At 42.3% G+C, this 25882-nt stretch overlaps 1 protein-coding gene across 8 annotated transcripts in view; it reads right to left on the reverse strand.

Annotated features, from left to right (window-relative positions):
- Positions 1–25882, reverse strand: part of chl1b (cell adhesion molecule L1-like b) — an 892764-nt gene that overhangs the window by 492484 nt on the left and 374398 nt on the right. For all 8 annotated transcript variants that reach the window (XM_060835722.1, XM_060835723.1, XM_060835715.1 and 5 more), the window contains one exon: positions 4794–4899. In XM_060835722.1, the coding sequence (XP_060691705.1) occupies positions 4794–4899 (106 nt within the window). The remainder of the gene's footprint in view (positions 1–4793; positions 4900–25882) is intronic.

A 25882-nucleotide genomic window follows, 5' to 3' on the forward strand; every position in this document is an offset into this window, starting at 1 on the left:
AATTTTAGCAAGACTTATATACTTAATGCTAAGATTCTGGAGAATGTGGCTGAACGAAGAGACATTGGAGTGCAGGTTCATAGCTCCTTGAAAGTGAAGTTGCAGGTAGATAGAATAGTGAAGGCGGCATTTGGTATGTTTTCCTTTATTGATCAGAGTACTGAGTAGGGAGTTGGGAGATCATACTGCGGCTGTACAGTACATTGGTTTGGCCATTTTTGGAATATTGTGTGCAATTCTGGTCTCCTTCCTATTGGAAGGATGTTGTGAAACTTGAAAGGGTTCAGAAAAAGATTTACAAGGCTGTTGCCAGGATTGGAGGATTTGAGCTATAGGGAGAGAGTGAATAGGCTGAGGCTGTTTTCCCTGGAGTATCGGAGGCTGAGGGGTGACCTTATAGAGGCTTATAAAATCATGAGGGACATGGATAGGGTAAATAGACAAAGTCTTTTCCTGAGGTGAGGGATTCCAGAAGAAGAGCATGGGTTTAGGGTAAGAGGGAAAAGATATAAAAGTGGCCGAAGGGACAACATTTTCTTGCAGAGGGTGGTACGTGTATGCCAGAGGAAGTTGTGGAGACTGGTATAATTGCAACAATTAAAAGGCATCTTGATGGGTATATGAATAGGAAGGATTAGGAGGGATATGGACCGGGTGCTGGCAAGTGAGACGAGATTGGGTTGGGATATCTAATCGGCATGGACAAGTTGAACTGAAGGGTCTGTTTCTGTGCTGTATTTCTCTATGACTGTAGGCAAGTTGAGGTTGGAATGGGCCCATTAGTCCCCTCAAACCTGCTCACTATTTACTAAGATCAAGGCTGATCTGACAGTAACCAAGATGTTTTAACATACTAAAGACAGACAAATTTGTGTGAAAGATACAATGCTTTGTGATATTAAATGAACAATATGAGGGAAAAAAAAAGCTTTAAATGTTTGTTTTCAAAATGAACATAAAAATTCTGTGCAACTTTGTTTTGCTTGATCAGTCATTCTTCTTTCCACTCATGGCTAATTAAAGCACAGCCAGCAGTACAAACCACCAACGTATGGGCTTTGATTCAGAAGCAGTATGTGTACTTCAAAAGAATTTTTAAGAGTTCACATCAATTGTAAATGAATTTATTATAATTTTTGGAGAGGAAGAAATACAGGCACAGGTGACCTTGACCTTGAAGTGAAACCAACAAATGGATTTAAAACGTGGAGAGTGTGTGGCATTCAGACAAAGGGGAGAAAGAGCAGAGCTAGAATGAAGGAGCAGTGACTAAACCAAGACAAAGGATTGGATTCCTAACTGGTCAGAAATAGATTTAAAACTTATGCCGTTATTTATTCCAATGGTTTCAATTTTTTCAACCTCCACATGGTCAGGCCCAGAATCAGCCATATCTTGTGAAGTTAACAACAGTTTTGGCACAGACAAAATGACATGACTGACATGAGCAAAGTATCTAGATTTTCCAGAAAGCAGTGCGCTATTATTGTGTGGAAGACTGCAAGAGAAGAACCCTGCTCTCTGCACAGAGTCAGCTCAAGGCTTGAGAAAGACAAGAATTCATCCAATGTCATCAAAGCTGGAAAGAACTTTGCGACTGCAACTAATGTCAGACTGATGGAGTAGATTGTCTCGAGAAGCCACAATAACTACTTACACTTTTATCAATAATTCCATATTGAACTTAAGTATTGCACAATTTACATTGCTTCTGATCCATATCAAGTTTTAAAAATTGAATTATTCTTCTGTAATTTGCTTAGTTTGTAAGTTACAGAAGTCAAACTGGGTTAGCAACACCACCAGTAGCTGCCCTCGGGGGTCAGTGTTGGAACTGCAGTTATTCGCAATTTATTTCAATGATTTGGAGTTGGGGACCACATGTAGTGTGTCAAACTTTGCAGACGACGTTAAGATGAGTGGCAGAGGATTGTGAAACTTTGCAGAGGAACATAGATACTTTAAGTGAGTGGGCAAACATCTGGCAGATGGGATACAATGTTAATAAATGTGAAGTCATCCATTCTGGTAGGAGTAACAGTAAAAAGGCTGTTCACTTGAATGGTGAAACATTGCAGCATGCTGCTGTGCAGAAGGACCTGGGTGTCTTTGCATGAATCACAGAGGCTTGGTCTTCTGGTACAATAGGTAATTAGGAAGGCAAATGGAATTTTGTCCTTCATTGCTAAAGGGATTGAGTTTAAAAGCAGGGAGATTATGTTGCAGCTGTACAAGATGCTGGTGTGGCCACACATGAAGTACAGCGGGCAGCTTTGGTCTCCTTACTTGAGAAAGGATGTACTGGCACTGGAAGGAGAGCAGAGGAGGTTCATTAAGTTGAGGGGGATGACTTATAAGGAGAAACTGAGTAGACTGGGATTATATTAATTGGAATTTAGAAGAATGAGGGGGGATCTTATAGAACCATATAAAATTATGAAGAGAAGAGATAAAGTAGACATAGAGAGGATGTTTCCACTGGCAGGTGAAACTAGGACATAAGGGCATAGCCTCAAAATTATGGGGAGCGACAATGTAATTATATGCAAATTTAAAATAATGTTTCAAAGTAAAAATGAACATAAATCAGTGACATACAAATGTTCTGACTGAGTAGCAATACACAGTTCTCACCCCATAGTTACAATGAAGCATTCCATGAAAAGTCCAATTTAGGGCAAAACAGTCCCGCAGGGGACTGAATTGAGAAGGAATTACTATGAACCTCTTCACCCAGAGGGTTGTGAATCTATAGCGTTCATTGCCCAGTGAAGTAGTTGATGCTACTGTTGTAAATGTGTTTAAAGTTAAGACAGATATTTTTTGAACAATGAAGGAATTAAGGGATACGGTGAGAGGGCGGTTACATTTAGCTGAAGCCACAAGAAGATCAGCCATGATCTTATTGACTGGCGGAGCAGGCTCATCGGGCCAGATGGCCTCCACATTCTTATGTTCTTACATAAAATCTGGACAATTTGTTCTTCCCTGACTGATTCACCCAGAAGATGATTATTTCATTTAGTTCAAACTTCCTGTCTTTTAGTGTTATATCTTCCTGCTCTGAAGTTAAAGATTCACAATGAGATGCAACTCAATAAACACTCATAGCTCTGTAGATGTCCTATGGGCATTAACAGTACGTAACAATGACAGCAGGAAAGTAAAGACTGTTTTACCCTCAACTGGACTTTTCATGGAGTGCTTCATTGTAACTATAAGATGAGAACTGTGTATCGGCACTCAATCAGAAAATTTATGTATAACTGATTTATGTTCATTTTATTTTGAAACATTATTTTAAATTTGCATGTATTTGCATTGTTTCCAAGATAGGTCAGTTGAAAATTGTTTCAAACCATTTACAACAGTTTCGTCACTGTAGAAATTCCAAGTCTATAGGTGAATCTCCTGGATTTATGATGAAACATTTAGGCACAAGACAATCTAAAGACCATATGTGGAGATATTTTTGGACTTTCAGGGTTATTTTCTTCTGAATACTTTCTTTTAACGATTTCTGACTGAAACTTACATAATACTTAGCCAAAACGGTGTTAGTCTCCGTGTGTCTCTGTAATGGTTCTGAATATCTGACCTCACAAGGTATTTACTAGGGCTAAGCAGCTGGACAGAGCTTTCCATTGGATGCTCTGCTTAATCTTGGAAGGAAAAAGGCAGCAGCAGAAACAGGAGATTCAGATTGAGGCACTAACACAGGAGGTAGTATCACTTCCATGATCACTTTTGATGCACTGCACATATATTTATGATGGCACTGCACACATATTTATTTCATATTTACTGGTTTATATTCTTGAGTAAGAAAATTGCCTTTACCAGAAATTGCAGTCTGAGTTTCCACTGACAAGCTCAATAAGGAATCGGATATAAATCCAAACATATTTTCAGTCTAAGTGCAAACTAATAAATGCAGAACTGAATATGAGACACATGAATCGAAGAAAACTACATTGTTTTCCGACGGCGACTTAACCTTTGCAGTTTTTTTCACTCAGAGAGGAGCATCAACCTGTTTCATATAAATAATGCTACTCATTCATCTCAAATCTCCCACTTCATGCTAATCTCTCAATCTTACTGTTCATCTTCCATCACTTGATTGATTTTCTTCTTTCAGCTGCAATCATTTTTCTGTCATCTTGTGTATATCTTTCTTGTTTACCCATTTTTTTTCTGGCAGTTTTTCACTTCTTCTCATTCCTATATGTTACCTAACCCATTAAAATAGCCTGTTAACCAGGATCTGATACTTTCAGTTACATTCCTCACAGCCATAGCTATACTGCAATAGAATGGTTATATTCAATATTAAACAGCTTTACTAAGTTGGGAGAGGGCGATTGCAGAACATGCAACTATATGTTGCTCTTTTTAAAGTGACAGGAAAGGAGAAGAAATGTTGGGCTGTAATGTTTAGGACTGACTGCAATGGACCAGAACGGATTTCAAATTGGAAGAAGAGAATGATCAGCAATGGACAACAAAACTGAATCTGCTTGAGGAGATTTTGTCAAAAGAAATGCATTGACATGAGCAGATTTTGTTTTAGTTATTAGACTGTTTCTTACTGATTGCAAAATTTAATGACTTTGCATGCTAAACAACCTTGCTCGTACATAGGTGGGTCAATTTTCTATACTTTGTAGGCATTCACCAGATGCAAAGATTTAGGAAGGGAACACTGAGGCAACATAAACACAAATCTGTTCAGTGGTATTTCGGTGATCTAACTGAAAGACATAACACAAATCAGCAATGGCAATACGTACTTTGGTGCTGGATTTCCTCTGGCTTCACACTTGATAATAAAATCATCCGTCGGATACACAACATGCCTCTTCGGCGACTGGTTGGTTATCGTTGGAGGTTGCTGAACTGGAAGAAGATTGTCACATTTATAATGAGTTAGATCACCACAATGAAATAAAAAGCTCAAGCAAAGTTCCAAATATGTTAACTAGTTCCATTATCAGGAAGATAATTCTTCAATAAAGGTGTGTACAATCTGAATTCAAATATGTAATTGACATGGTTAAGTTGTTGAAGTTTTCTTGGCTGGAACATGGCAATGAAGTTTTAATGAGTATTGTTATGAATCCATTTCCCAGAGTTATCATTTATAGACAGGCAAAAATAATTTGAATATGCTGCGTGTAATGCCATGGTTGTAATTCCCTTAATTTATCCCTTATAGTGCACTAAAAAAAGACCAACTTCTAGGTCTACTTTTAAAGCCAAAGGTTATCGTAAGAAATATTCAGGAGAACGTTTCATTTCAATGTCTAATCATGGAGATCCTCCTAATACTTATAGTGTGAAACACTAAAGTACTTGAAAGACATCAATAGACACTTAAGAGACACCAATAGATTAATTAATAGAAATGCTATGTTTGACTTATTATGAAAATTAAAGCCATCCATTTTACAAGAGCAACAATAGGGAATATTTGATTCTTTACAGCTAGATGAATTGTAATGGACTAAGTGAATACCCTGACTGTAAATGTCTGAAGATCTTTTAAACAAACATTTGCAGTCAACATGTTAATCATTAGTTCAAAAAGAGAAGCAGGAATCAGCGAAGTCGCTGTCATTTTTAAGCCTATGACTAATGTTGAATCAGAATGAAGCTGTATCTTCAGTGTGAATCAGAATGAAGCTGTATCTTCAGTGTGAATCAGAATGAAGCTGTATCTTCAGTGTGAATCAGAATGAAGCTGTATCTTCAGTGTGAATCTCTGCAGTACAGTGGAAATAGTATTCCTCTTCAGCTAGCTGGAAAACTGCATCATAATGTGAACAATACTTATCTGTTCTTTTTAAGCATGAATTTGGGATAATATTTGACTTTCAAATGTTTAATTAGCTAATCTATTTGCTTTTTCTTCATTCATGGGATGTAGGCATCACTGGCTGAGCCAGCACTTGTTTTCCAGCCCTTCTTGCCCTTAAGAAGATAGTAGCGAGCTGTCTTAGAACATAGCACATTACAGTGCAGTACAGGAACTTCGGCCCTCTTGAGGAAACCTTCCTGAATGCACTTAACAAATTCCACCCCACCTAAGTGCTTAATGCTTTGGCAGTCACAGTCCATATTAGGAACATTAAAATCCCCTACTATGACAACCCTATTGCTCCTGCAAGTCTCTCCAGTCTCTCCGCATATTTGGTCCTCTAATTCCTATTGATTGCTTGGGGATATAGTACAATGCCAATAATGTCACCATCCCCTTCGTATGTCTTAGCTCCAAACACAAAGCCTCACTGAATGATCCTTCAGTCATTTCATCTCGGGGTTAACTGCTGTTTGCCATTTTTATAAATTACCTGGATGACTGCATAGAAAGATGGGTTAGTAAATTTGCAGATGACACTAAGGTCAGTGGTGCTGTGGACAGTGCAGAAGGATGTTGCAGGTTACAGAGGGACATAGCAAAGCTGCAGAGCTGGGCTGAACAGTGGCAAATGGAATTTAATGTGGAAAAGTGTGAAGTGATTCACTTTGGAAGGAGCAACAGGGATAAAAGTGTATTGGGTTAATGGTAAGATTCTTGGCAGTGCAGATGAGCAGAATGATCTCTGTGTCCATGTACTCAGATCTCCAAAAGTTGTTACCCAGGTTGATAGGGTTGTTAAGAAGGCATACAGTATGTTAGCTTTTACTGGTAGAGGGATTGAGATTTGGAGCCACAAGGTCATGTTGCAGCCGTACAAATCTCTGGTGCAGCCACACTTGGAGTATTGCGTACAGTTCTGGTCACTACATTATAGGAAGGATTTGAAAACTTTGGAAAGGGTTCAGAGGCAATATACTAGGATGTTGCCTGGTATGGAGGGAAGGCTGAGGGACTTGAGGCAGTTTTCGTTAGAGGGAAGAAGATTGAGAGGTGACTTAATAGAGACATATAAGATAATCCGAGGGTTAGATAGGATGGACAGTGAGAGTCTTTTTCCTCAGATTGCGATGGCTAGCACAAGGGGACATAGCTTTAAATTGAGGGGCGATAGATATAGGTCAGATGTCAGAGGTGGTTTCTTTACTCAGAGAGTAGTAGGCAAGTGGAACACACTGCCTGCAACAATTTTAGACTTGCCAACTTTAAGGGCATTTAAATGGCCATTGAATTAACATATGGATGAAAATGGAATAGTGTAAGATTGATAGGCTTCAAGTTGGTTCCACAGGTCAGTCTTTTTGAACTATTGCAGTCCAAGTGCTGAAGGTAGACCCCTAGTGCCATGAGGGAGAGAATTCCAGGATTTTGATCCAACAATACTGAAGGAAGAGGCAGGATGACTTGGACGGGACTTGCAGCTGGTGGTATTCCCCTGTATCTGCTGCCCCTGTCCTCCAAGGAATAAGCAGTTGTAGATTTGAATGTGCTGTCTAAGGATTCTGGGTGAATTTCTGAAACATATCCTGAAGATGGCATACGATGTTGCTATTGAGCACCAGATATAGAGGAAGTGAATGTTTGTAGATGTGGTAGCAATGAAGTCGATGATGGAACCAAACTCATTTAGTGTTATCAGAGCTGCACGCGTCAGGGCAAAAGGTTTCATCACACTCCTGATTTGTGCCTTGTAAATGATGGACCAAGTTTGGGGAGTCAGGGTTTATATAACAGTGAATCATAATTTCATGGTTACCATTACAGCAGCTAGATTTTCAATTCCAAATCCTCATCACCAAATTTAAATCCTGCTTGCTGTCATGGTTCTAAATAAATCCATGCCCCAGAGCATTAATCGGAACCTTTGGATAACACGCCCAAAGACAAAACCACAATGTAACCGTCGCCCTCAACTTCGGATATGCTTTTAGTCAGACTTTGAGCATTTGTGCAAACAGAGCCTGGAGGTTTTATCAATTCTCACAGTGAACACTTATTTCTCATCATTGGTTCATGACTTTTCCTCTAGGTATTGCAGTTCATTCCGAACTTGAACCTTACTGTCTGGAATCATTTACTCTCACTGTCCTGTTTACAATCTTTCCTCTACTGCTTCAACGCTTATCACTTTGTAACTTGGAATTTCATGTATAAAGTTACATCCTCCCCTTCCTACTATTCCAGGATTTGCAGTTATTCAAGATGGCAAGTCTTTAATTTACTGCCCTGATCTGCACAATTTGTAACAATCAAATGAAGAACTATGGACTAGACAATGGCTTGTAACTGCATAGTGTGATTCCTAATTGAGTCAATAGTGGTTCAAAGTGACCATATCTGTAGCAACTGTTGATTGCCTGAGGAACTCCAGGTCAGAGTACGTGAGATAGAGTCTGAGCCTCCAAAACAGTGACACATCAGGGAAGGAGATACTCAGCTGGACACTGTCTCAGGAGGCAGTCACACCCCTTAGATTAACTACCTTGAAATCAATCATTGTTCAGTGACTTTGAGCGAGGCAGGTAGAGGGATCCATGAGTTACTGCCAAAGAAGCCTCAGCCCTTGAGCTTGTCTAACAGTTTGAAATTCTTGCTCCATGTTTGGATGTGAGTGGGGGCTGTATGGAGGATGAGCAAACTAATCATAGCACCGTGGTACAGGGAGCCATTCAACAGAGGGGGAGAAATGAGAAATGTATTTGTAATTGTGGATAGTGAAGCTAGGGGAATAGAGATTGTTCTCTATGGTGAGGATTGAGAATTCCTGTGTTGCCTGCCTGGTGCCGAGGTTCAGGACATCTTATCTGGGCTGTAGGACTTGGAGGGACGCTGGGGTGGCGAGAGTTGTGGTCTGTGTAGCTACCAACAATATAGGTAGAAAGAGGAAGAGTCTGCTGAGGAAATATGAGCAGCTAGGGACTAAATTAAAAAGCAGAACCATAAAGGTAATTTTCTCCAGATTACTACCTGAGCCATGAGCAAACTGGCAGTGTCAAAAAAATTAAAGGGGTAAATGCATGGACTCAAAGATTGGTGTGAGAGAAACAGGTTCCAATTCGTGGGACACTGGCACCAGCCCTGGGGAAGGAGGGAGCTGTTCTGATATGCTGGCTTCACTTGAATGTGGTGAAGATTATTGGGAAGCCAATGGCTTGGAAGATTTTAAAAAACAGCAGGAGAATAACAAAAAAAGCAATGAGAGGGGGAGAAAATGAAATGGGAGAGTAAGCTCGTTAGTCATATGATTGTAAGAGACTTTTGTAGATATCTGGAAGGTAACAGAGAGGCAAGAGTGCACATTGGACCACTGGAAAATGAGGAGAAGCAGGAATGGGAACCAAAGAAAGGGCAGAGGAACAGAATAGGTACATCCAATCAGTTTCCACAGCGGAAGACACCAGAACGTCACGAGAGTTGGGGGGAGGGGGAGATGAGTATTGTGGCCATCACTAAGGAGAAGGTGCTGGGGAAGCTGAAGGGACTGAAGGTGGACTACACCCCAGAGTTCAAAAGGAGACAGCTGAGGAGATTGGAGATGTATTGGTAATAATCAGTCAGAAATCATTGGAGTTAGAGAGGGTACCAGGTGACTGGGAAGATGAAAAACTAGAGGCTGGATGGCCCGCCCTCACCCATTGGTAAGATTTGAGAGTCTGTTATTTTGGATGAAATTGTGGAGTACTTCCATGGTAAAACAGGCTGAGTCAATATGGCTTTGTCAAGAGATGATCATGTCCAAGAAATTTCTTAGAATTATTTGAGGAGGTCGTGAGCAGGTAAGACCAAAGACAGCAGTGGGACGTGACGTATTCAGATTTCCGCAAGGCTTTTCACAAGTTACCACACAAAAGTCAGCAAAATAAGAAAAGAGCCCATGGTGTTCGGGCCAAAATACTGGCATGAATAGAGGATTAGCTGACTGGCAGAAAGTTGAGATAAAGGGTCTTTTTCTGGAGTCCCCCAGAGTTCTTGGTGGGACCACAACCATTCCTGTTATATATTAACGATCTGAACAAAGGAACTTAGAAGTGATGGTGAGTTTCCAGATGACACACAGTTTGGTGGAGGAAGTGGGAAGGCTGCAGAAGGACATAGGCAGGCTAGAAGGAGTGGGCAAAGATGTAGCAGATAGAATATAATGTGGGGATGTGGAAGGTGATGCATTTTGCAAGAAGCAAGAAGAGAGGTGTAGGATATTTTCTAAATGGGGAAAGGCTTCAGAAATTTGAAGCACAAAGGGACTTTGGAGTCTTGGTTCAGGAATCTCTTCATGTTAACATGTTAACTGTTCAGTTGACAGCCAGGAAGGCAAATGCAATGTTAGCATTCATTTCAAGAGGGTCAGAATACATCAGCAGCATTGTACTGTCGAGGCTATATAAGACTGCATTTGGAATACTGAGGGCAGTTTTGAGCCCTGTACCTGTGTAAAGATGTGCTGGTCTTGAAGGGGGTTCAGAAGTGGTTTACAAGAATGATTCCAGGGATGAAGGGCTTGTCATATGAGGAGCAGTTGGAGACCATGGGTCTGTGCTCAATGGAGTTTAGAAGTACAAGAGGGATCTGATTGAAATTTACAGAATACTGAGGGGCTATAAGACCATTAGACATAAGAGCAGAAATTAGGCCATTCGGTCTGAGTTTGCTTCACCATTCAGTCATGGCTGACAAGTTTCTCAACCCCATTCTCCTGCCTTCTCTCTGTAGCTTTTGATCCCCTTATCAATCAAGAACCTATCTATCTTTGTCTTAAATATAGTCAATGACCTTGCCTCCGCAGCCTTCTGTGTCAATGAATTTCAAAAATTCACCACTCCCTGCTTGAAGCGGTTTCTCCTCAAATCCATTCTAAAAGGTCTTCCCTTTACTCCAACGCTGTGCCCTCAGGTCCTAGCCTCTCCTGCCAATGGAAGAATCTTCCCAACATCCACTCTGTCCAGGCCATTCTGTATTCTGTCTGTTACAATTAGATGCCCCCTCAACCTTCTAATCTCTATCGAGTATCAACCCAGAGTCCTCAAATGTTACTCATTTGTTAAGTTTTTCATTCTGAGATCATTCTTGTGAACCTCCTCTGGACCTGCCCCAGAGCCAGTCCACCCTTCCTGAGGTATGGGGCCCAAAATTGCTCCCAATACGCTAAATGTGGTCTGACCAGAGCCTTATAAAGCCTCAGAAGTATGTCCCTGTTTTTCTTTATCAGTCGTCTTGAATTGAATGTCAACATCGTATTTGCCTTCCAAACTACTGACTCAACGTGCACGTTTACCTTTACAGAATCCTGGACTAGGACTTCCAAACCCTTTGCACTTCAGAGTTCTGAATTTTCTCCCCATTTATTGCCTCTGTATTTCCTACCAAAGTGCATGATCTCACATTTTCCCACTTTGTATTTCATCAGCCACTTCTTTTCCCACTCTTCTGACCTGTCCAAATCCTTCCGCAGCCTCCCTGCCTGCTTAATACTACCTGTCCCTCCAGCTATCTTTGCCTCATAGATTCTCAGTAATAGAAGGAGTAGCCTATTTGGCCCATCGAGCCTGGTACACCATTCATTAAGATCATGGCTGATCTATCCATCGTCTCAGCACTATCCTCATTACTCTTAATTTTCCTACTATGCAAAAACCCATCAAACTGTGTCTTGAATATATTTAATGAAGCTGCCTCAATGCTTCCTTGGGCAGAGAATTCCACAGATTCACTACTCTCTAGGAAAAGCAGCTCATCCTCATTTCTGACCCAAATCTAATCCCTCTAATCTTGAGGTCATATCGCCTAGTCCTAGTCTCACCCACCAGCAAAAACAACTTGCCTGCCTCTATCTTATCTATCCTTTTCATACTTTTATGTGTTTCCATAAGATCTCCTTTATTCTTCTAACTTCTAGTGAGTACAGTCCCAGGCAACTCAACCTCTCCTCATAGGGTACCCCTTCATCTCCAGAATCAATCTGGTGAACTTCCTCTGCACCACCTCCATACCCAGTATATCCTTCCTCAAATAAGGAGACCAGAACTCTGCACAATACTCCAGGTGTGGCCTTACCAATCCTTTGTACAATTGCAGCAGAACCTCCCTGCTCCTAAATTCAATTCCTCTAGCGATGAAAGCCAATATTTAGTGTGCCTTCCTGATTACCTGTTGCATATCTTTGGACTGTAGGAGGAATCCGGAGCACCCAGAGGGAACACACACAGACATGGGGAGAACGTGCAAACCCCACACAGACAGTCACCCGAGGCTGAAATAGAACCTGGGACCCTGGTGCTATGAGGCAGCAATGCTAATCACTGAGCCACCACACCACCCTATAACATCCAATCGCTCTCCTTGGTCTAACTTGCTCATTACCTCCTCAAAGAATTCTAACAGATTTGTCAGGCATGACCTCCTCTTTAATGAAACCATGCTGACTTTACTCTATTTTACCAGACACTTCCAAATATTTCAAAATCTCAATGATCACAATGGACTCCAAAAACTTGATCTAGCAATTCATGTATGAACACTCCTAAGTCCCTCTGCACAACAGCATGCTGCAATCTTTCATTATTTAAATAATACTCTGACCTTCTAATTTTACTTCCAAAGTGGATAACCTCACATTTACCAACATTATACTCGATCTGCTGGACCCCTGCCCACTCACTTAACTTATCTAAATTTCTCTACAGACCATGCACATCCTCTGCACAGTTTGCCTTTCCACTCAATTTAGTGTCATCAGCAAATTTAGATATGTTACACTCGGTGTCCTCTTCCAAATAACATACTGAGCCAGGATGCTCTCATTCCTTCATTTAGATCATTATTGTATAAAGTGAAAAGTTGTGATCCCAGCACTGACCCTTGCAGAACACCGCTAGTCACTGGCTGCAATCCTCGGAATGACCCTTTTATCCCCACTTACTGCTTTCTGCCAGACAGCTAAGCTTCTATCCATGTTAGCACCTTGCCTCTAAAATCATTGACCCTTATCTCACTCAGCAGCATCCTACATGGAAGTTTACGTAGATTAGATTCCCTACAGGAAACAGGAACTTCAGCCTAACAAGTCCACACCAACCCTCTGAAGAGTAACACATCCAGACCTATTTCCCTTTGACTAATGCACCTAACACTATGGGCAATTTAGCATGGCCAATCCACCAAACCTGCACATCTTTGGACTGTTGGAGGAAACCAGAGTACCCGGAGGAAACCCACACAGACACGGGAAGAATGTGCAAACTCCACAAAGATTGTGACCTGAGGCTGAAAGAGAACCTGGAGCTGTGAGGCAGCAGTGCTAACCACTGAGCCACAGCACTGCCCCATAACATCCATTCACTCTCCTTGGTCGAACCTGCACATTACTGCCTCAAAGAATTCTAACAGATTTGTCAGGCATGACCTCCCTTTTATGAAATTATGCTGACTTTACTCTACTTTACTTCCAAGTATTTCAAAATCTCAACCTTCACAATGGACTCCAAATTCTTAATAATGACTAAGGTTAGGCTAATCTGTAATTTTCCATCTTTTGCCTTACTCCCTTCTTATACATCGGAGCTATATTAGCGCTTTTATATTCCACCTGGACCCTCCCTAACTCCAGCTATTCCAGGGAGATCACCACTAATGCCTACAACATCTTTTCATCTATCTCCTTCAGAATTCTGGGGTGTTGTCCATCTGGTCCAGGTGATTTATCCACCTTCAGGCCATTCAGTGTTGTTTCTAGCCCCTTCTCCTTGGTGATGGCTGCCAATATTGACATCTGTCCCCAACTTTCTTTAGTTTTGAATGTTACTCATGTCTTCCACTGTGAAGACTGATGAAAAGTACTTGTTCAGTTCCTCCGCCATTTCTTTATTCCCCATTACTACTTCTCCAATGTCATTTTCCAGTGGGCTAATGTCCACTTTTGCCTCTTTTTTGCCCTTTATGTATCTCAAGAAACTCTTGCAATCTTCTTTTATATTACTGGGTAGCTTACCTCATATTTAAGCTTCTCCCTCCTTATTTCTTGTTGGTCTTTGTAAGCTTCCCAATCCTCTGGCTTCTCACTGCCCTTTGCCACATTATGTGCTTTCTCTTGCTTTTATGCTATCCCTGACTTCCCTTGTCCGCCATGGTTGCCTCATCCTTCCTGTACCATGCTTCTTTTTCCAAGGAATTAATTTTTGCTGTGCCTGCCAAATTACTCCCAGAAACCCTGCCATTGTTGTTCCACTCTCTTTCCTGCTAGGCTCCTCTCCGAGTCAATTCTGGTCAGCTCCTCCCTCATGCCTCTGTAGTCGCCTTTATTCAATTGTAAGATGCTTAGAACAGATTCCAGATTCTCCCTCTCAAATTGTGGAGTAAATCTATCATATTATGGTCACTGCCCCTGAAGGGTTCCTTCACATTAAGCTCCCTTATCAAGTCTGCCTCATTACACATCACTAAATCCCATATTGCCTGTTCCCTTATGGGCTGCAGCACAAGCTGGTCCAAAAAGCCACATTGTAGACATTCCACAAATGATTTTTCTTGCAATCCACTACCAACCTGCATATTGAAATTCCCCATGATCACTGTAAATTTGTCTTTTTTACACGCCTTTTCTATCTCCTGCTGTATCTTGTGCCCCTCATTCTGACTGTTTGGAGGCCGGTAAATAATTTCCATGATGATTCTTTAACCTTTGTGGTGCCTCAATTCTAACCCCACAAATTCTACATCATCAGAACCAATTTTGTTTCTTGTTATTGATTTAATTTCATTTCCTATTATTAAGGAAATCCCACCCTCTCCATCCACCTGCCAGTCTTTTCATTGGGATATTTAGCTCCCAGCCCTGATTTCCTTGCAGGCATGTCTCTGCGATGCCCACCACATTATGTCTGCCAATTTTGATTATTTATATTAGTTTGTATACTGCGTGCATTCCGTCTTGTACTTACTGTCCCTCTTCTCATGGTCATCTCTTTATCCGATGTGCTTGAAGTTAGATTCCTAACCCTTTCCAAACACTCTGTCCTATTTTGCGTTCTGGAGACTTCAATAACTTCTCTTGAGTTCTCCTTTCCTTTCACCGTTTTCATACTTTTTCATGCAGTTGTATCTACCCCCAAAGGTGTAAACCTGCTGCTTCATTTCCCACTGGCCATTATACGTCTTGGTGTTTTACCCTTCCCTTCCCAACCCACACAACTTTCTAGTTTAAAGTCCTGTTGACCACCCAGTTTACTCTTTTCACTAGAACATGGGTCCCAGCTCAGTTCAGGTGGAGACCACCCCAATAGTGCAGATCCCCCTGTTCCAGTACTGATGCCAATGCTCTATGAAATGGAACCCCTCTCTCCCCCACCACTCCTTCAACCACATGTTTATTTCTTTTATTCTCGTGTCCCTACGCTAATTTGCGAGTGGCTCGAGTAGTAATCCAGAGATTATAACCTTTGAGAACCTGTTCGTTTAATCCTAGTTCCTGATATGTCCAACAGATCCTCCTTTCTAGCCTTGCCTGTGTTGTTGTACTGACATGAACCACAATAACTGGATCCTCTCTCTCTCCATCTCCAATAGACTTTCAAGCCAGTCAGAGATCTCTCTCACCCTGGCACCTGGCAGGAAAGTACTATTCAGGACTCTCGATCCTGCTTACAAACAATGTTATCCATCCCCCTACTTAAAGAATCCCGACAACCATTTTTTTTTCTCTCCCCCTCTTGAATGGCCTCCTGTACCATGGTGCTATGGTCAGCTGGATAGAGTGAAGAATATGTTTCCATAGGTAGGAGAGACTAGGACCCAAGAGTATAACCTCAGAGGGAAAGGACAACCCTTTAGAACTGAGATGAGGAGGACTTTCTTCAGCTAGGTGTTGAATCTGCGGAACTCACTGCTGCAGAGGACAGTGGAAGCCAAATTACTGAGGGTATTCGAGAGAGAGAGATAGACCTGTTCTTGATTGCTAAGTGGATCAAGGGCTACAGGAGGAAGGCAGGCAAAAGGGTTTAAGAAACAAATAAGCCATGATCGAATGGCAGAGCAGACTCGATGGGCCAAATGGCCTAATTCTGCTCCTATAAAACTTATACTCTTATGGTCTTTAAAGTGTGAGAAATTAAACATAATTATGGTCCATGGAGAAAGTTTCTTCTTAGTTAAGAGACAACAGGAGACATGTAAAGATCTGTAACAGTGAAATTGTCAGTGCATCTATCAGAGGGAGTGGATTACGTGTTTTGATTTTCTACCATGAGACAATACAGTTCTTCCTCTTGCCTCAGAATCCAACATCTCTCTGGTTCCTTCTGGTGCCTGGAAATAGCTGAGCTCAACAAGAAATACCCCAACAAGTATAGTTAGAATTCAAATCAAAAGAACTGTGGATGCTGTAAATCAGAAACAAAAACAAATTGCTGGAAAAGCTCAGCAGGTCTGGCAGCACCTACAAAGAGAAATCTGAATAAACATTTCGGAAGAACAGTTCTGAGGAAGTTCACCGGAACCGAAGCGTTAATACTTAGAATGCACATCACTTGTAAAGAAACTTAATGATTGGAGATAAATGGGATTCCACCCGTTGTCAACGGGAATAGTACCAGAGGACTGGAGGATAGCGAATGTGGTCCCCTTGTTCAAGAAAGGGAGTAGGGATAGCCCTAGTAACTATAGGCCAGTGAGTCTGACTTCAGTGGTGGGCAAAGTCTTAGAGAGAATGGTAAGGGATAAGATTTATGAACATCTGGATAGGAATAACGTGATCAAGGATAGCCAGCATGGTTTTGTGAAGGGTAGGTCGTGCCTCACAAACCTTATTGAGTTCTTTGAGAAGGTGACTAAGGAAGTGGACGAGGGTAAAGCAGTAGATGTTGTGTATATGGATTTTAGTAAGGCGTTCGATAAGGTTCCCCATGGTAGGCTAATGCTAAAACTACGGAGGTATGGCATTGAGGATACATTAGAGGTTTGGATTAGGAATTGGCTGGCTGGAAGGAGACAGAGGGTAGTAGTTGATGGACTATGCTCATCTTGGAGTGCAGTTACTAGCGGTGTACCACAAGGATCTGTTTTGGGACCATTGCTTTTTGTTATCTTTATAAATGATCTAGAGGAAGGGCTTGAAAGCTGAGTAAGCAAGTTTGCGGATGACACAAAAGTCGGTGGAGTTGTGGATAGTGAGGAAGGAAGTGGTAGGTTACAGCGGGATATAGATAAGTTGCAGAGCTGGGCAGAAATGTGGCAAATGGAATTCAATGTAGCTAAGTGTGAAGTCATTCACTTTGGTAGGAGTAACAAGAAGATGGATTACTGGGCTAATGGTAGGCTACTTGGTAGTGTGGATGAGCAGAGGGATCTTGGTGTCCATGTACACAGATCTCTGAAAGTTGCCACCCAGGTAAATGGGCAGCACGGTGGCACAGTGGTTAGCACTGCTGCCTCACAGCGCCTGTAGACCCGGGTTCAATTCCCGACTCAGGTGACTGACTGTGTGGAGTTTGCACGTTCTCCCCGTGTCTGCGTGGGTTTCCTCCGGGTGCTCCGGTTTCCTCCTACAGTCACAAAGATGTGCGGGTCAGGTGAATTGGCCAAGCTAAATTGCCCGTAGTGTTAGGTAAGGGGTAAAATGTAGGGGTATGGGTGGGTTGCACTTCGGCGGGTCGGTGTGGACTTGTTGGGCCGAAGGGCCTGTTTCCACACTGTAAGTCTAATCTAAGTCTAATCTAATCTAAATAGTGCTGTGAGGAAGACATATGGTGTACTGGGCTTTATTGGTAGAGGAATTGAGTTCCGGAGTCCTGAGGTCATGTTGCAACTGTATAAGACTCTGGTGCGGCCTCATCTGGAGTATTGTGTGCAGTTTTGGTCGCCATACTATAGGAAGGATGTGGAGGCATTGGAACGAGTAAAGAGGAGGTTTACCAGGATGTTGCCTGGAATGCTAGGAAAATCTTATGAGGAAAGGCTGAGGCACTTGGGGCTGTTCTCATTGGAGAAGAGAAGGTTTAGGGGAGATTTGATAGAGGTGTATAAGATGATTAGGGGTTTAGATAGGGTCGACACTGAGAACCTTTTACCGCTAATGGAGTCAGGTGTTACTAGGGGACACAGCTTTAAATTAAGGGGTGGTAGGTATAGGACAGATGTTAGGGGTAGATTCTTTACACAGCGGGTTGTGAGTTCATGGAATGCCCTGCCAGTAGCAGTGGTGAACTCTCCTTCTTTATGGTCATTTAAGCGGGCATTGGATAGGCATTTGGAAGTTATTGGGCTAGTGTAGGTTAGGTAGGATTCGGTCGGCGCAACATCGAGGGCCGAAGGGCCTGTACTGCGCTGTATCTTTCTATGTTCTATGTTCTATGTTCTATAGTCACTTGTCTTGATCTTCATTTAATTTATTTTCCAGATTCCAATGAACCGCAAATGTTCTCAAAATTTATATTCAGATCCAACAATTTAGATCTGCACTACAGTTTCAGCAATAACTTTGTCATAATTAAAATAATTAAAAGATGAAAATGTCCATCTGCTCACAGTTGAAACTGGATGATTTTGTGTGTGTTTGAACTGGTCTTGTGCCAATCTTACATAGACACAGAACAGGCCCTTCGGCCCACGATGTTGTGCCGAACATTTGCCCTAGCTTAAGTAGCTATCCATGTACCTATCCAATTGCCGCTTAAAGGTGACCAATGATTCTGACTCTGCCAATCCCACAGGCAACGCATTCCATGCCCCCACCATTCTCTGGGTAAAGAACCTACCCCTGACATCCCCCCTTATACCTTCCACTCTTCACCTTAAATTTATGTCCCCTTGTAACACTCTGTTGTACCCAGGGAAATAGTCTCTGACTGTCTACTCTATCTATTCCCCTGATCATCTTATAAACCTCTATCAAGTCACCCCTCATCCTTGGCCGTTCCAATCAGAAAAGGCTTTGCACTCTCAACCTATCCTCGTACGACCTATTCTCCATTCCAGGGAACGTCCTGGTAAATCTCCTCTGCACCCTCTCCAAAGGTTCCACATTTTTCCTAAAATGAGGCGATCAGAACTGCACACAGTCCTCCAAATGTGGCCTTACCAAGGTCCTATACAGCTGCAACATCACCTCACGACTCTTGAATTTAATGCCTCTGCTAATGAATGCTAATACACCATAGGCCTTCTTACAAGCTCTATCCACCTGAGTGGCAACTTTCAAAGACCTATGACCATAGACCCCAAGATCCCTCTGCTCCTCCACCTTACTAAGAACCCTACCGTTAACCCTATATTCTGCATTCTTATTTGTCCTTCCAAAATGGACAACCTCACATTTGACAGGGTTGAACTCCATCTGCCACTCTTCAACCCAGTTCTGCATCATATCTAAGTCCCTTTGCAGCCGACAACAGCCCTCCTCGCTATCCACAACTCCACCAATCTTTGTATCGTCTGCAAATTTACTGACCCACTCTTCGAATCCCTCTTCCAAGTCATTAATAAAAATTACAAGCAGCAGAGGACCCAGAACTGATCCCTGCGGAACTCCACTTGTAACAGGGCTCCAGGCTGAATATTTATCATCAACCACCACTCTCTGACTTCGACTGGTTAGCCAGTTCTCTATCCAACTGGCCAAACTTCCCACTATCCCATGCCTCCTGACTTTCCGCCAAAGCCTACCATGGGGAACCTTATCAAATGCCTTACAAATGCATTCACTGCTCTACCCTCATCCACATGCTTGGTCACCTCCTCAAAGAATTCAATAAGACTTGCAAGGCAAGACCTACCCCTCACAAAACTGTGCTGGCTGTCCCTAATCAAGCAGTGTCTTTCCAGATACTCATAAATCCTATCCCTCAGTACCCTTTCCATTACTTTGCCTACCACCGAAGTAAGACTAACTGGTCTGTAATTCCCAGGGTCATCCCTATTCCCATTTTTGAACAGGGGCACAACATTCGCCACTCTCCAGTCCCCTGGCACCACCCCCATTGACAGTGAAGACGAAAAGATCATTGCCAACGGTTCTGCAATTTCCACTTTTGCTTCCCACATAATCTTAGGATATATCCCGTCAGGCCCAGGGGACTTGTCTATCCTCACGTTTTTCAAAATGCCCAACACATCTTCCTTCCTAACAAGTACCTCCTCTAGCCTACCCATCCGTTTCATACTCTCCTCTTCAACAATACGGTCCCTCTCATTTGTAAATACTGAAGAAAAGTACTCATTCATGACCTCTCCTATTTCTTCCGACTCAATACACAGTCTCCCACTACTATCCTTGATCGAACCTACCCTCGTTCTCGTCATTCTCATGTTTCTCACATACGCATAAAAGGCCTTGGGGTTATCCTTGATCCTACCTGCCAAAATTTTTCATGCCCTCTCTTAGCTCTCGTAATCCCTTTCTTCAGCTCCCTCCTGGCTATCCTGTATCCCTCCTACGCTCTGTCTGAACCTTGTTTCCTCAACCTTATGTAAGCCTCCTTCTTCCTTCTTACAAGACATTCAACCTCCCTCGTCAACCAAGGTTCCCTCACACGACCATCTCTTCTCTGTCTGACAGGTACAGACATATCAAGGATATGTCGTATCTGTTCCTTGAAAACGTTCCACATTTCAACGACATCCTTCCCTGACAGCCTATGCTCCCAATTTATGCTCCTCAGATCCTGTCTTGCAGCATCGTATCTACCCTTCCCCCAATTGTAAAACCTGCCCTGTTGCATGCGCCTATCTCTCTCCATAACCAAGGTGAAAGTCACAGAATTGTGGTCACCATCACCAAAATGCTCACCCACGAACAAGCCCATCACTTGTCCCAGTTCGTCACCAAGTACCAAATCCAATATGGCCTCCCCTCTGGTCAGACAATCTACATACTGAGTTAGAAAAGCTTCCTGGATACACTGCACAAACACCATCCCTTCCAATCTACTTGATCTAAAGAGCTTCCAATCAATATTTGGGAAGTTGAAATCGCCCATGACTACTACCCCGTGGCTTCTGCACCTTTCCAAAATCTGTTTCCCAATCTGTTTCTCCACATCTCTGCTGCTATTGGGGGGGCCTATAGTAAACACCCAAGGTGACTGCTCCTTTCCTATTTCTGACTTCAGCCCATATTACTTCCAAAGACAGATCCCCCTCGAACTGCCTTTCTGCAGCCAATATACCATTTCTAATTAGCAACGCCACCCCCCTCATTTTTAACCCCCCCAAATCTTACTGAAACATCTGTAACCAGGAACCTCCAACAACCATTCCTGTACCTTTTCTATCCACATTTCTGTGATGGCCACAACATCGTAGTCCCAAGTACCGATCCATGCCTTAAGTTCACCCACCTTATTTCTGATACTTCTTGTGTTGAAATATATACACTTGGGCCCATCTCGGTGTCCGCAAGTATTCCCTGTCTGTGCTACCTTCTCCACTGCCTCCCTATATTCTTGGATATCCTGAAAAACAGCTCACCTACTTGCTGGACTACAAGTCCGGATCCCATCCCCTGCCAAATTTGTTAACCCTCCCCCCCCTCCCCCCGAAGAGTGCTAGCAAACCTACCTCCCAGGATATTGGTGCCCTTCTGGGTCAGGTGCAACCCGTCCTGCCTGTACAGGTCCCATCTTCCCCAGAATGCAGTCCAATTGTCCAAATATCTGAAGCTCTCCCTCCTACACCATCCTTGCAGCCACGTGTTCAACTGCACTCTCTCCCCATTCCTTGCCTCACTGTCACGTGGCACCGGCAACAACCCAGAGATGACGACTCTGTCCGTCCTAGCTTTTAGCTTCCAGCCTAGTTCCCCGAGCTCCTGAATGACTTCCCCACCCTCTTCCTACCTATGTCATTGGTGCCATTGTGCACCACGACTTCTGGCTGCACACCCTCCTCCTTAAGGATTCTGAAGACACGGTCCGAGACATCTCGGACCCTGGCACCAGGGAGGCAACAAACCATCCGAGAGTCTCGCCCATGTCCACAGAATCGCTGTCTGTCCCTGTAACTATAGAGTCTCCGATAACTTTTGTGAGCTGTGAAATAAATAATGCTTTAATGATTCTTGTAACAAAAAAATTATGTCGTGAAGATGTTTATTCCCACTCCTCCCAAAGTAGGTGAGCAAAAGAGGCTATAAAGCATGTAAAATTTGATGTTGTGAAATTGTGAACACTTGATAGCTGATAGGAATGGATAGTCATGGTACAGTCATCATTCCAGATGGCCTCAGTAAAAGCTGACACAAAAGGGGTGGTGTTTCATCATGATGCTCACATTTGTGGAGAATGATATTTTTCCCAGACAATCACTGTGGTAACCTGTGGGTATTTACCACCTTTGTCAGTATGTGATGCTGGATAATGGTTGTTTGATACAGTTTGCTGCTACCAGTTCTCCTTTTCAAGGGCCTATCAAGTGATTATTGCCAGACAACACACCAGTGTAGACTATCTCCAGGACAGGCATTGTTCTCATGTAACAAAAAGGTTTACTGCATTAAGTATAATTACAATTCAGGCATATTTACTAGGACCTGAAGAAGCTGGAAGCTCCCTCTAAAAGTGAGAGGGAGAATCCTTGTCTCTACTCCAGTCAGCGTGACATCACTAAAATGGGCTCAGTCAATGCAACATGAACATTAATCCCTGCAGAAACATTATCTTACATGATAACAGTGGAAAGGAACAAGGAGGGAAAAAAAATAAAGACAAAGGAAGCAGCAATGGCAAAGACAGAAAGAACAAGGGGAGGAAGAACGTTTGAAAGGGGAAAAATGTAAAGAAGAGCAAGTTAAGGGCAAGAGGAGGGATCAACACAGAAACAGAGTAGAATGGGATGAGGAATTAGCCAAAAGGAAAGACACCAATTTAATAATACTGTTCCAAATCAAGCACTGTCGTCATGGATTCGTCTGTAAGCTTGGCTGATTTTATTTTTGATAAAAGAATTATAATTCTAAGGCTGCCTTCTCAAATATTATTACCAAGTTCCCCATCTGTGCAGACATAAATGACTCAGGGGAAAAGATGCAAGGCACTTGAAATTGAGGGATATACCATTTTTGTATACGTTTCAAGATTTCTGAAGAATATCAACTTGATTAGTTGAAGCTACCCGTTTTAACTGGGGAAATAAAGACCATTTCTGTTTGCTTAAATGGTAAGGGAATTGCAGAATTTCTCCCGAAAATGGAACTTGCAAATATTTTGTTAAGAATAAATTTCACTGTATTTCTCAATGAATCTTGTTACAGTGCAGCATCCAACCACTGAAATATCTCTGAAAGATTATCGTCAGCTCCAGACGTGTATCTCAGTCACCATCATTTTGAAAGGAAGAGAGAAGTATATTAATTCTACAATTTGTGCATTTTTTCAATCTTTACATTCCAGCTCATGTATGGCTGACATGAGCTTAAAACTAGAGGATCAGAACATGAGCAGACTGAGCACTTGTACGTGAATTTGGCACTGGGCCTGATATATTTTAATGCAGTGCAAAATGCACTGTGCTGAGTATGTCAACACCAAGTGTTACTGAGTACTGAGCTTCTTCCTGTCCCCATGCTGCTAAGGATGCATTTGACCTGCTGTAGGATGCTTCAAGTCATGGAACTGTTCCATATCATCTGTACCTCACTGAAAAATTTGCAAAGAAATCAGCTTTGACCACAAGTCTAACAGGTAGCAGTCAACATGTAGTATCCTCAAGACCCTGCAGATAAAGGAGAGGGTTCTCTGAGCAGATTGTCAAAGCCATTTGGCAGGACATCCCATCACCAGGACTTGCCAATAAGCACCAAGATGTCACTCGGCTGGTGGCCAGAAGGGCATGCCCTGTTGGTCTGTGCCACCGCACATTGCCCTCTAAGCGATACAGACTGTCACACAACTTCTGGAATGTGCTTTCACAAAGAAGGTGTGGAGAGAGTTGCAGTGGTTTTCCTTGAGGTTCATCCTGAGCAGCTCTGTGGCACAGGACTCTGTGCTTTATGGTCTGTTCCCCAGGACGCTCACCAAGACAAACATCGACTGCACCTGGAAGACCATTAATTCGGCTCTTTGCTCTGCCAAAACCTGTTGTTTTTTTCCAAAGTAAAGCATTGACCTCAACTGACAGATCCCAGGACTAAGTGCTGAGGCACTGAAGTTAGGGGCAGTGCCCACCAAAGCACAGTGGGGAAAGACCACCATCTAAGGACCTTCTGCCACAGTATATTGAGTGTCATTTCAGTTATCAGTTACCTCAAAATGTATGTAAATAGTGTCCTACATGATAGGAAATGCCTTTGGCCGTAAGCGCAGGAAATTTCTATACTTTATATGCAAAGACTGGACACAACTGATTTAATATCTTGTGTATCTGCACTTTTTTCTGAATAAAGTATATTTTTACAATAAAAAGCACATGATATATAGAGTTTGGCTTCAAAGTAGGTATTTGAAAGATAAGAGCTTTCTTTTCAAGAGGGAAATCTCACACTTTTTTGTCTTATTCTTGGAAGGGTGAAATTCACATTTAAAATTTTCCCATTCCTTTTAACAATGTTCAGTCATAGCAGTGCCGCATGCATCAACACATTGAGTTTCAGCACGTGCAAGTATCTTTTCAATGCCAGTATAAATTTTGGAAATGGCTTGCAGGAATTATCAGATAAACTAAATTAACTTGGGGATGCTGATGGTGCCATTTTCACACATTTATAGTAACAGGACCATTAGTCCAGCTCAGAGGTAGCACCAACTAAGCCAAGTCTGTAGTAGCACAGCACTGAACTTTCAACAAAGATGTCTGTCTGCTAACGTTCAGCTGAGAAATAGGGAATGGAATATCAAAATAAAAACCTGATTGCAAGTCATTTTGATTCATAGACAGTTGCAAGTCAAGATGCTCTCCAGGTTCTTATCATATACTAGTGTGGCTGACTCGAGAACAACACACTGAAAAACCCATGACAAAGCAAAGAGTACGCAATCTCTCAAACTACACTTGAAAGACACAGTAACTTACCAACTGTGAGTAAACCCAACTTTCCTTCTTTTGCCACATGAACAACTGCTCCTTTTATTCTAACCATGACCAATCAGAAATATGTGCCATGGCAGGAACAAAAGCGAGTTATGGTACTGGATGAGATGAGGTCAGGAGTTCAAATAACACAATGGGAATTTGCGAAACTGATTTCAACTGGAAACTTGAAAGAGCATCAGAGAAACACCAAATCAGTTCTCCAGTATGGAGCTTGCTATCCTACCCTATTGAAAGCTTTGTGTGAAAATTCTCCTGACAAAGGAATCTGAAATATCTAAAAGCCGTGGGGAAGGAAATACTGAATAGTATCTTTCACCAACCCTTCAAGTGATCGTTCAGCTCAGTCATACTCCTTCAAGTTGAAGTTTGGAGGAAACAAGGGCATAAAATATATTCAATCTCTGACTAGATTGAGCCTGCACCAGACTTTGGAGGAATCAAACGCAATATAACTTCTTGACAGCATCATAACAAACTTACTTTCTCCAAAGATGAATGCTCCAGTAATTGTGAGTACCATGCTATTTGTACCACCCCATTTTGTAAACATTTGTCCCCATGTGTCAAATTACCATCATGGTACAGGGAGGAGTTGACTAAGAATGGATCTAACAGCCAAAAACTGGGCATCCATCAGACAGTGTGAGTTATCTCCAATGCAACTATATGTCACCACAGTTTAGAAGAGCACTTTCTCTTCATTAAGCCTGAAGATTAATCTTGATTGAAAGCAGCATAAAAGACTTCCTGACCACAATAGCAGAATCCTACCTTAGACATTGCTGCACACCTAGTAAAGCTCATACACAGAGCTATTTATGTGTAAGATAATAAATGCATGTGGCTTACAGATTGGTGAGAGCTTCACACTGCCATCACACCCAGTTGAGGATTAACAGTAGGTGGTGGGTCTGTGAATACTTCAATCTTCAACAGAGTTTGAGTTGCACATGA

Source organism: Hemiscyllium ocellatum, chromosome 14 (genome assembly GCF_020745735.1).
Source record: "Hemiscyllium ocellatum isolate sHemOce1 chromosome 14, sHemOce1.pat.X.cur, whole genome shotgun sequence".
Taxonomy (NCBI): Eukaryota; Metazoa; Chordata; class Chondrichthyes; order Orectolobiformes; family Hemiscylliidae; genus Hemiscyllium; species Hemiscyllium ocellatum.